The 12,504-nt window shown below is 52.4% G+C and overlaps 1 protein-coding gene across 1 annotated transcript; it reads right to left on the reverse strand.

The window, feature by feature from the left end:
- Positions 1–1,543: 1,543 nt before the first annotated feature.
- Positions 1,544–12,443, reverse strand: DHH (desert hedgehog signaling molecule). The gene is made up of 3 exons (XM_082352495.1): positions 10,272–12,443; positions 7,277–7,538; positions 1,544–7,013 (listed from the first exon to the last, which is right to left on the reverse strand). Exons 1-3 carry the CDS (start codon positions 10,572–10,574, stop codon positions 6,388–6,390), a joined length of 1,191 nt encoding a protein of 396 aa, XP_082208621.1. The 5' UTR covers positions 10,575–12,443; the 3' UTR covers positions 1,544–6,387.
- Between the last annotated feature and the right edge of the window lie 61 nt (positions 12,444–12,504).

Here is a 12,504-nt window from a genome sequence, read left to right on the forward strand (position 1 = left end):
CTTAGGAGCTAGAGTGATCTTTTTAAAACCCAAATTTGATCAGGCCACTCCTCTAAGCTAAAACTTAATTAATTTAATCCATTAAAATAACTGCCTGTTTAGAAAACTGTCAAAAATCCCCAGCATAGTACAATGCCTAATAGTATTTGCAGGGGCTTTAATAAATATTTGTTGAAGGGAGGGAGTCAAGTCTCTGTACCTGAGAGGAACTGTCTTGTCCCTTTGTGTGTTAATTTGACTTGTTTAAATCTCAGAGCACCTCCTTATTTCCAACCTCTTGGAAACACCTCATTGTAGTAGCCTCTGGCATCTCTCACAAAGTGATTTTCCTCAAGGTCACACAGCTGGTGCATAGGCACCAAATAGAATATACAGCCCTATTGTTCTTCACTGTGGAGCCACCGTTATGTGAGAAGCAATCACAGTTCAAAAGTGACAACCACCAGTAGGATGCTTGATCCTCCTGCAACACTCCCACCAAGTTTCCAGGCCTCGGTATAGAGTCTTTCAAAGATAAAGGAAATCCACCTTCTTACCCCACCAAAGAAGCCCCTTCATCTTTAGACAATTCTACAAGTTATTGAAAATGAGACTTTTCAAAGAAGAATCCATCCTAGCCAGTTTATCAAAGGATAGAGATAATGAGGGAAAGGAGGTTGTGTGTGAGAGAGAGACCCACATCCTCCCTCGTGTGGTGGTGCTAAGGTGCTTTGGGCCAGCTGCCTCCAAGAGAAGAGGAAGGTGGGTGACTTTGACTCCAGCTTAGTTCAGGGAGAGATTCATGAGATCTAGCCTCAAAGATTCTACGAGCTACTATAGACTAGCCAGGGACTAGAACAAGGAAAGGATGTGTGTGGAGGAAATGGGATTAATCCCAGCTCACATGTTGGGTGGAATCCCAGCTGCTGCAGCTGCTGAGGGCTTAACCAGCTGTTCCCTGGGCAGCTGCAATGTTCAGCCCAGACCTGGCTCTCGGGGTGGTAGCTCCGTCTCAGCTTAGGGCCATCAGCTCCAAGCAAAGTCAAGGCTCCGTGGAAAGAATCGCTGGAAAGCAAGAGAATAGCAGAAAAAGAGTCCCTAGTTCCAATAAATCCTGTTTGGACACCATGTGGTTTGAAAGCAGACCACTGTGTTCTTAGGTTATGTGGCCTCAAGGAGGGAAGTTGAGAGACAGTTTGGGTTCAGGTTTCAGAGAGAAGCAAAGCCAGGGCTGGAGGTACCACCTTCAGTTCTGTTCCTATCTTATCCTGTCCTGCTCCAGTTTCCCTACGCTGCCCCCACCACCATCTGTTCCCATAACACGCTCTGTGTGGGGACGGGGGCATTTCCTACTTGTGATCAGAATTAGCGATACTCATATGCTCAGATGAGAACCAACCTACTTAGGGATAAAGATGACCCAAAAAGCCCATCCAATTGGCAATTTCCTTTTTTATTTATTTATGGCATGTGGGAATCTTACTTCCCCGACCAGGGATGGAACCCTTGCCCTCTGCAGTGGAAGTGCGGAGTCCTAACCACTGGGCCATCAGGGAAGTCCCGGCAATTTCCTTTTTTTAAAATGCAAGTTTGACTTTTCCCCTCACCTGCTTCAAGTCCTGCAATTGCTTTCCAACTTCCAGACAGGACTGAAAATCCTTAAAGTCGATCCCATCTCCCTCTCACTATACTGAACTTGTCGATGGTCCTCAGATTCATCTTACTGTTGCTCCCCAACTCCAGGACTTTGCACATGCTGTTCCCTCTGCTTGAACAACTCTTACCTGTCTTACAGGTCTCAGCTTAAATGCCAATTCTCATCTCTTTACCACACTCAACAACCTTCTAACCATTTATGCCTGTCTCACCAGATGACCTGTAAGAGCGATGCCTGACTTTATTGTCCTATGCCCAAGGCACAACACAATATTTGACACATAGTAGGCACTCAGTAAACCCTTATTAAAGATACCACTTTCTCATGGGAGATGTTCATCATTAACCAAGTCACATATAGAGACAGTAACAGGGAGAGGAACGTTTGAATGTGCTAATTGGCCACAAAATCCCCCACAGGAAAATACCCTAACCAGACATAGGCTGCTTCCCATAGACAGCTGCCTCAGTCACCCAGACAGGGAGGAAAGCTTCCTCCAATACAGCAGGGACCACAAAAGCACAGTCAGGGATAAACATCTCAAGGCTCTAGGTCAGAAATGCTAATTTTTCAAGCAGAGTTGATTATTTTCACTAAGGACCCCATCTTAGCACTGGCCTCTTCTTATTTCAAACATTTCTGGAAGCTTATATTATTCTGCTAGAGCTGCCATAACAAAATATCACAGACTGGGTGGCTTAGACATCAAACATTTATTTTCTCATAGTTTTGGAAGCTAGAAAAATCCAAGATCAAGGTTCCAGCCAATTTGGTTTCTGGTGAGAGCTCTCTTCCTGGCCTGCAGACGGCTGCCTTCTCACTATGGCCTCACATGGCCTTTCGTTGCATATGTGAAGGGAGAGAAAGCAAGCTCTCTCCTATGTCTTCTTGTAAGGACACTAATCCTGTCAGATCAAGGCCCACTCTTATGACCTCATTTAACCTTAATTACTTCCTTAGAGGCCCCATCTCCAAATACAGCCACATGGGCATGAGGGCTTCAACATATGAATTTGGGGGGAGACACATGCATTCAGTCCATAACAAAGCACAACATTCCCCTCCTCTAATTCAAAAAGAGCTGAGAGTCTTCTCATGCTTTCTGGCTTGGTGTACCAACCTACCATGGATGACTGCCAGAAACTTGCACCCACATCTGTATTTCCTTAACTGGTACCTAGGTAGCTTTAGTTAAGGAAGCCAGTCATCCAGGCAGGAGGAAGAAGAGCCAACGAAAATGAAAGAGAAATAACTGTCAGAAAGCTAGACTTACTAGTGACCCAATGAAGGGAATGAGGAAGAGTCAAAACCAGCCTAAGGTCCCATAGGATGTGGCCCCATCCACCAAGGCATTCTTATTTCATTATTCCTGCCCCAATTTTCCTCATTTGTAATACAATCTCATAGGGTTATTTTGAGGACCAAATGAGAAAGTATGTAAAGTGCTAAAACAGGGCCTGGCCTGCAGTAAGTTCTCAGGAAATTTTAGCTACATATAGTTACACTTCCCAATTTCCTACTCTAACCAGCCTGCACATCTTCATCCCAGATTCCAAGTCCTTGTTCATGTTGGTACTTCTGTCTGGAATGGCCTTTCTAGTCTCCTCCACTTACACAGGCTACAGCATCCTATTCAGGCCCTACTTTCTCCAAAAGGCCTTCTGTGTACAAATATGACGTTTACCACCCATTCAACTCATCTTGATTAAGTAACAATGTTGCTTTGGCAGCTAACCATCTTATACCTTTAAGAAGCTATTTCTTAATTTTGGTGTGTTTTTCAGTGCCTAATACGATGCTACACTGTAGATGTTCAGTAACTCCTGCTTGAAGAAAGGAAGGGGAAAAAAAATCTGGATTCTGGGCAATAAAAAGGTCACCTGAACCTTGAAGCAGTGCTTCTCAACTCCGGTTTCCCAGTATGCGGAGAGGTCTTGCCAGGATGATCACAGAATGCTCTGCAATTCTCAAAACAAGATTACGTTTAATTATACTTTAGTTCTAAAGCAAACCTAAATCTGTCACACAGCACCTTCTGAAGAACGGAGTGTTATGAAATCAAACAATTATAGGGACAACACAACCCCCAAAGGTCTGGGAACCATTGATAATGCTGCTGCTGGTAGAGTGGTAAGGACAGAAGCAGACAGACAGCAGACAGCAGCAAAGGCAGTGAGAAATGGGTGCAGAGCATAGAAAACTCAATAGTGTCTATTCCACATTGGGCACATACATTGATATTGTCAACAATCCTGTCAGGGAGGGATCATTATCTCCAGATCTGCCTGACTTCCAAGCCATGCCCTTTCCCTAATCCTCCTTGCCAATTCTGTTAATGAGAAGGGGTGCTGCATTTGGAGATGTTGTGTGGCCAAGTAAATATGCCGTCCTGGCCATCTTCATAGAGATGGTACTCTTTGCTGCTTGAGGGAAGGTAATGGATTTTATTTTAGGAAGCTGGGAGGGCCTCAAGGGGACAAGAATAAGGAGGGATGGAAGTTGGGGGTGAGAGGTGAGCCTCAGGCCTGGGGAGTAATCTACAGGACGTAGTTTAAGGGAAACCAATTAGCTCTCCTTGTCCCCAGATATCTCCTGCCCAACATATTAAGGTGCTAGGAATCAGCACCATTATGGTCTTATGGTTTAAGGCCTTATTTTCAGCAGGCCTTTAAGATATATGCATTACATGAAAAGAATAGTGAAAACAGGCCTATCAACATAGAAATACTAATTAGTTTATCAGATTAGTCATCACCTGGAGTGACATGACAGTAGGGCATCAGGATCTGATAGAATGAGACAAGGGCAGATTTAGAAAGTAGGAAGGAAAGGTCCACAGCTTGGAGTGTGTTTCTGAAATCACTCTGAAAGGGGGAGGGTGGTGGTAATGGGCACCTGGTGTGGATTGAGGGAAAGGGGAAGTGGAAAGATACGAAAGGTAAACTTAGCCTGCTTCCAAATGTTGGCTTTATCAAGCACCCTAAGTATGCTTTCACCTCCAGACACTGAACTCAAAGTGTCACAGGGTGAGGGAGGTGAGTGGGCAACTTGGATGCACATGGAAATCTGGAATACTACAGGCTACAACTATACTTCCAGCTTCCAGGAGCCACAGAGCTAAACCAGGCGCAAGGGATACAAAAGTGCCACTTTCCAGATGAGAGGCAGGTGGGCTCCTCGTCAGCCCCTGACACATGTGGCTCAGCCCTGGCAGCTTAACAAGTACCATCCACCATCTCTTGCATCCTGGAAGAAGGCTCCTCTGCACAAATCCAGTCCACCCTCTGCGCAGCATTTTTCCTTTGGCCGGGAAGGGAACCGATCCTGAAAGCCACTAGAGGGCAGTATATAGCAGGGACCCTGTGCAGGCAGAGCATAGCCGCTACAGGGAAGGGTGGGCTCCTGGTGGTACCGCCAACCCCTACCATCCCCCAGGCCCTGACACTCTCCTTCCAGTGCAGTCCAACTTCCTCGGAGCTTCCATTCCTAACTCAGGGGCAGTTGCCTGCCTGGATTCCAGGTGTCTGCTGCGTTGGACCCAGAGGTTCCAGAAACACCCAGTCCAGGAAAGCAGAGCTAGAAATAATGGGAGAGGGGAGAGGGGAAAGGTGGAGGAAGCCAGTAGAAACAACAACCAGGACAGCTGATCAGGAAGGGGGCTCAGGTTTTAATTCCTATGTGCCCTTGCTTGGAGAGCCTATGCCCCCTCTACCCCCATACATCTGGGCTCAGCCCATCAGGAAGGATAGGTTCTAGCTCTCTGTCCAGGTTCTTTCTCTTGATCAAGAGTGTGTGGGGACTATCAGTTATGAATTAGCTAGGGATTCCCAAGAGTCATCAGTTGGTCCAGTTACATCCCCCCAAAAAACATCAGCCCCATGTAGACCCCTTACACCAGAGTAGGATGGGGATTACGGTGATTCTTGAGGGAGGGACCAGGACTGCAGGCTAACAATTGGGGGTCAGAATTCTTTAAGTATCAGTACCCACAGTGGCCTGAGCCACCTTTGGAGCCCCTATGAACAGAAAAAGGACATTTTTGGGTTTTCTTGTTCCTTGGGTAACCCTGGTCCCTCCAACAGTCGGTATGCAAACATGTGGGCAGAATGCTAGTCCTCTCTGGGTGGGAAAAAGAACTAGCAGCCTAGAAAAGGGCAGACTCTTCTGGTCTCTGTTGCTGGTCGACTGGGATGCCTCCTCTGAGAGGAGGAAGCAGGGTGGGACGACCTGCTGGGGAAGGAGAGGGGAATGGGAAGTAAAGTATGGTTCCCTTTCTCCATACCCCCTTCCCCCAATCTGGAGGTAAATCACCATCTGAATAGAGATCTTTCCCAATAAGCTCCTGGAAGCCTTCCTTTTATTAGCCCACTTGTAGGAAAATGTCAGATGTCAGATTGGCTCCCCTGTCAGATAACTGTTAACGTCGTGCCCCAGCCCCTCATCTTGCCAGGCGGGGCAAGCAGATCATTATATTACAATTTATAAATAGAAAATAAAATAAAATAATCGGGTGGGGCTGAGGCACTGGGGAAGAAGAGGAGAAACAGTCCTCGTCGACGAGTACCCATCATCAACCCCACCTACCTAGGACCCAACCTCTCAGTTAGAGGTTGCCCCTAAACCATCGCATCCATTTTTCTCCCTATCCCTCCCTCCCTCCCAATCAGCATCGTCTGCTGCCCACACCCCCAGATCTCAGCCCGCACACTCCCGTTTAGGCGGATGCCACGAGGTTTCTATGCCTGGAGCGCTCAGTCCAGCAGCTCCTCCGCCAAGCGATAGAGGAACCGAGAGTACCAATGCATGCCAGTTGGCTGGACGGCCCCACCCGGAAGCAGCGCCCCCAGCGCGTGCAGCAGGCGCAGAGGAGCAAAGGCGCGGTGCGCCCACTGGTGACTCTCCAGAACCGCGTAGCACGAGGCCAGGACATCATTGACCAGCAGCGTCCCGTGCGCTGTGAGCGGTGCGAACACACCCACGGCTTCCTCCCGCGCCACTCGGGCCACGCGCGCAGGCCGAAGGGCGTCCCCGCCTGGCGCCAGCACCGAGTCCCCAGCGCGCAGCCGGCGCGCGAACACCGGTGCAAAGTCGCTTGGCTCGGGCGCGGGCCCTCGAGCGGCGAACACCAGGTGCCAGGGAGTGAGCAACAGCTTGCGCGGGGGCCGCTCGGTCTCCACAGCCACGAAAGAGGCCCGGCGCTGCAAGTCCCGGTCCAGGAAGAGCAGCACAGGCGTGGGCACCACCCGGCCTGCCGCGTCTGCCGCCAGCACCCAGTCACCGCGGTGCAGTTCCCGCAGTCCCTTCCGCTCGCCGCTCCGCAGGCGCACGGTGGCATTTCCCGGAAAGCAGCCGCCTGCCCTGACCGCCAGTGAGTTATCTGGATGGGACAAGCAGAGAGAGGATTGAATGGAGACCAGTTCTAGAATGTTAGTACAGATTGTCAAAGACGTGGGTCAAGCCCAGCGCAGACCTCACCAGTCCCGGAACAACATGCAAGTTCCAACGGATCTGGTCCTAACCTGGGCAGAAATGGAAGGGGGGTTTACAACACTAACGCCCGCGTGGTGTCCCCTAGAGTCGCAACAGGGCTGTGCACCCTCAGTTTCCCGGAGGGACCTCACCACCCACCCCATACTGTACCGGCTTTGACAGACACGTGGACGTGGTTGCGGGACTCGTAATAGACCCAGTCGAAGCCGGCTTCCACTGCCAGGCGCGCCAGCAACCCATACTTATTGCGGTCGCGGTCGGACGTGGTGATATCCAGGGCACGTCCTTCGTAGTGAAGTGAGTCCTGAGCGTGGTGGCCGTCCTCGTCCCAGCCCTCGGTCACCCGTAGGCGCACTCCGGGCCACATGTTCATCACCGCAATGGCCAGCGCGTTCACGCGCTCTTTACAACGCTGGCGAGGAATAAAGGAGTCAGTCTCCTCGGTACCACTACCACCAGCATGGGGGCTAAAGCGACCTGGACGGGCGGGTTAATTCTTCGTTTTCCCGACACCCCTCCAGTCCCTCCCAGATTTTGAGTGTCCTGAGGAAGTGAGAATCTGAATGGGTGTAGTCGCTAATCTATGCTCTCCAGAGCGTCGTTGGCGAACTGTGGGGTCACCCCTGAGATCAAGAGGGAGCGCCCAAACCTAGTTCTTTCCCCCACTTTTAATTTCCGCCCCTCATCCCTAGTTGTTCTGGGACCTCAGTTCAACCTGGGAGAGGGCAAGAGTGGAAAGAGCGGGTGTAAGCTTGGTCAGGGAGGGGTTGAGCAGCCCGGCTCCGCGAGAGGAGCCCCTGTTTTGGCCTGGACCCCGCCCCAAGCCCCGGCTGCCCTCCCTCAGCCTGATTCATCTTTTGTTTCGTTGCCTTCCCTGGCACCGGGCATCGCTTCCTTCCTTCCTTCCTCCTCCTCCTTTCAGCCCCTAGCATTAACCCTTTCGTGGTGCGAGTGCCCCCCACAGAGGTGCCCAAGCGAAGCCGTGCGGGATCTAGGCTGCTGGAAAAAGGGTTGGGGTGGCGGGGGCTGCGCGAAGTACAATGGCCATTCTCCCGGATGACTTAACCGAGCGAGAATCCCGGGCCGAGGCCGGGGACGCGCCGGGAGAAGCGGACTCAGCAGCTCCATCCACAAAGGCGCTTTTCAGCCGCCCCGGCTCAGGGAGAGGAAAGGGCAGAAAGCCGCGCCCCCCATCCCTGCTCCGGCCCGCCGGGTCCCCTCCCCCAGCGCGGCCAGCCCTCCCAGTTCCAGCTCAGGCTCCGCCAGCCCTAAGAGCCCCCCATCTCTCCGTCTCTGCTCCGGAGGCAGCGCAGAAAGGCGTGGGAGTAACACCTGAGAATAACGCGAGCCGCCCTTTCGCGGATCTGGGGGGCCCCCTGCAGGGTGGGAGTGGAGAGGAGGAAAAGCAGCAGCGGCTGGAAGCCTGCGCCGGGGGAGTGAGACCATGGTTATCTCGGCCGCTCCAGTCTGGGAGCCGGAGACCTTGGCGCGCACCACAGCACGGACCTCGCGGGAGGAGGCACAGAGAGGACAGCTTCCTTTTCTTCTCCCCGCTCTGACCTCTCCTCGGACTTGGTTTTCTCCTAACTGCCAGAGGGACGTTTCCCCCCTGCCCTTCTCCCCGAGTCTTCTACACCTCCGCAGGGTTGGAGAGGAGGGGAGGGGGAAGACAGGAAAAGTGGTAACTCCTTCCAACTTTTTGTCGTTTTGTCCCCTAAGGAGGCCCTGAGGCCTTGACCTGCGGGGGCAGCAGCCCAGTGCAGAGCCAACTCAATGGAGGCCTTTTGCAGCCAGGGTGTGGGAGATAAGCAGGACCGAGGGGGGTTCCCAGGCCTGTCAGAGCCTCTCCTGGGCCTATCCCTTGTTCTGCCCCCTCTGCTGCAGGTGGAAACCAGAGGAAAGGGCCAGGATATTCCATCCCTGGCCAGGAGGGAAGGAGTATCCCCTTCCCAATCTCTGGGTAGGAGGAATGCTTCAGGGCAAGAGCAAGAAGGAATTCTTTCTCCCCTGGACAGGTTTTCCTAACAAAGTAACCTGGAAAACTATGGCAGTTAATCAGAGGAAATCCGTACCCCTCCCTCTCCCCCCCACCTCCCCACTCCATACACAATTAGGTGGTGTAATGGAAAGTGTATAGGACTTAGAATCAGGAGTCCTGAATTCTAGTCCCAGGCATGCCACTAATTCGTTTCAAGATTTTGATTAAATCACTTTTCCTCCTGGGGCCCAGCTCTCAGATGTAAAAATCGGAGGGGGGGTGGTGGAAGAATGTGACCTCCAAGTTTCCTTCCAGCTCTGACATTTGAGATCACAGAGCAGAGGTGGTCCTTCACACCTCACCCTAGGTTGGTTAGGTTCTGGTTTGCAGCAGATGCTTAATACATGGTAGTTGAATTCATTTTAACCCTTTAATTCCAAGGAAAGTCCCTGAGCTACGCTGAGTTTGAGGGACACAGGAACCCTATGATTCTCAGGTGGGCCCATCTGTTCTTCCCATCAAAGATCACTTTTCACTCCAGGACAGTCGTTTAGACTCTAGAATAGCTTTACTTGGTTCTGGGATGCCTCCCCCGCACCAAAGACAATTCTTGCCCAGCCCCTCCTCAGGTAGATGGCCTGATGACCTGACCCTTGGTCACCCCTTTCCCAGCCCCTTCAGTCTTTTGGGCCCACAGAGCTTTAACACAATCAGGTCAGGAGCCAGGCTAAGGGTAGAGCTTTCTGTCTGCTGCCTAGCCAGCTCCTGGCCCCCAGCTCACCCCAGCCCTTCCTGCCTGGCTCGGTAGCTGACCCCCGGTCCACGCCTCAGCCATTTCCCGTCTCGCCTGCCGCCATCCTCCTTTCCCCGCCCTCCCTGTCTCTCCCAGCTTCACTCTCACTAGTCCCTTCTCCCCCTCCCCATGCAGCCTCTCCCTGGATCCCTCCTGATCACTCAGTACAGCCAGCAGAGGTGTGTGTGTGTGTGTGAGTGTGTGTGTTTTGGTGGGGGGGGGGTGAGGGGTGAGGAGTGTAGGTAGGTCCTTGAGATCAAGGTCTCTATAGATGAAGTCCAGCTCACACCATCCCCCGTCCCCTCCGCCAGCTGCCGGAGGAGAGCAGAGAAATTGGCGGTGCCCTCGAGCAGGTGGGGAGAGGCCTTCCTTACCTCGGTCATCAAGCGGTCTGCACCACTGTTCTCCTCATCCTTGAAGATGATGTCGGGGTTGTAGTTAGGCACCAGGTCCCGGAAGCGCTCAGAGCCTCTTGTCACCCTCCCCTCGGCCGGCCCACTGGCGCCCAGGGTCCGCTCGGGCACGCTGGGCACAAATTGCTTGTAGAGCAGCGGCACGAGCTGCTTGCGCACGTAGCGGCGCCGGCCAACCGGCCCCCGGCCCGGCCCACAGCTCTGGGCCGGCAGCGCCAGAAGTGCCAAGCAGCACAGGGGCACCAGACTGGCCGGCAGCGCCATGGATGCAGCGGACTCGGGCCAAAAGGGAACGTTCTTGTCCTCACCAGCTCGCTCGTCAGTTGGGCATCTCCCCCTGCACCAGAGAGCGCAGCAGGCAGAGCTGCCCCCAGGGCGCCCTAGAGCTCTTGTGGCTCAGCACACCTGGCTGCCGCTAGCTCTGCCTACATACCTCCGGGGGGTCTGGAACCTGCTACTGACCGGCCATCATAGCAGGGAAGGGGGGTCGTGGGTAAGTGCCAACCCTGCCGGGCTCTGCCGTCAGGCTCCGGCTCTGCCAGAACGCCGGGGCTCCGCCTTAAGTGGCCCCTGGCCCCGCCCCCCGCCCTTCTCCCAGGACCGTCCCGCCCCCTACCACCGGGGCGGGGGCTCTAGTCGGCCACCGCTGGTCCACTTCGTTTCCACCACCCTGGAAACCAGGCAGGCACCTGCCTAGGAAATTCTAACAGCCGTACAGTCCTTGGCTGCCTGGATAAGCATCCCTCTACCTCTAAGCCTATGTGTGGCACCAAACCACCCTCCTCTGTACTCGAATTGGATCTTTGCTCCCCCCAAGCCTACCCTAGCAGGCCATGTCCCCCGCTATCACCTAGGAGCTATGGGATCCAATTTCTGCCCAAGGCCAGCCAAGCCCTTTGGGCACACAACCAGAGTCTCCCTTCTGTGGTCCTCCCCCAACCTCCCCCACTTCCATCTCTCCTCCTTAGCAGTAACCAAGACTGGAAGGGCTGGATACCAGGGGACCATTTTCCCTGGTAGCTTTGCAGTCTTCTGCTGGGAGCTTCCCCAGAATCAGGAACAGAGCTTCATAGCTATAGTCTGGTTTAGGACTTCAAACTTTTGTCCCCTCTCTTATCCTTGCCAAACACCCAACTTGTGGATTGGAAACTGCTGGAGGGCAGTGGGTACTTAAAGTCATAGTCTCTAACAGGCTAATGATCTCTTCCCTTTACCCTCCATCTAGTCACCTCTTTATCTTTCTCCTTCTCTGCACCCCCTGGAGCCATTCGGGTCTCATCTCAGAGGCTTTGAGCCTGCAACAACACTTCACCCATTAATCTACTATCGTTTAGAAATCTTTCTCTAAGAAACCTTCCCTGATGTCCTGACACTGGACCTCTATGTTTCCTTGAGAACCAGTAATTAACTGCCATCCATTGTGGTATGGTATTAAAATTATGTCACCCTTACTACACAAAGCAGTTCTTAAGCACAAACTTAAACACAATCTTAGCTGAGCACCTGGCCTATAGCAGGGTGCTCAGCCAGTATTTGTGGCAACTACACTTTTTTTTTCTTTGTATTCCATACTCGCTCCTCACTCAGCTCCATGGCTAGCATGCACAGGAACTTTGTGTACATTAGAAAAAAGCAGCCCTTCCTCAAGCCACCTGATTGCCATTTGCAAGAAAAGTCATAGTAACTATACATACAGTGACTGTGAGGTGAATGGTGCCCCTAGAAGTTGTGCAATGTACAATCTACATAACCATGAGCAGAAACTTTGCCTCTACCCCCAACATAGCAGTGGGGCTTGCAGAGTATTCAAGGCACTGATAGCCTCGGGAAAGATGGAGTTAGGTTCTTCTCTGAGAATCATAAACCCTTGTCAGGCAGTCACTTCTTTTACTCTACATCCAATAGGCAGGTCAAGGAGGAAAGGGCTGGTGTAGGGGGGAAGGGGATATTATATAGGGGGATGTTATCCCATTCCTACACTGATGCCCACCTACCCCCAATAACCAAGGCACAGAAATAAGGCCTGGGCATAGGGAAAAGTCAGGTGACCAGCCAGCTTTAAGGAAGGCTAAGGGAGGAGGAGCTTCCCACTGCCTAATTGTATGGTCTAACACCAGACCCAAGTCCCCAAAGGTCACTGAGGATGCGGATGGAGGGGAAGGGAAAGGATGGTTGGAAGGACCCCTCTGTTTCT

The sequence above is a fragment of the Balaenoptera borealis genome (assembly GCF_965194805.1).
Source record: "Balaenoptera borealis genome assembly, chromosome: 13".
NCBI classification, from domain to species: Eukaryota; Metazoa; Chordata; class Mammalia; order Artiodactyla; family Balaenopteridae; genus Balaenoptera; species Balaenoptera borealis.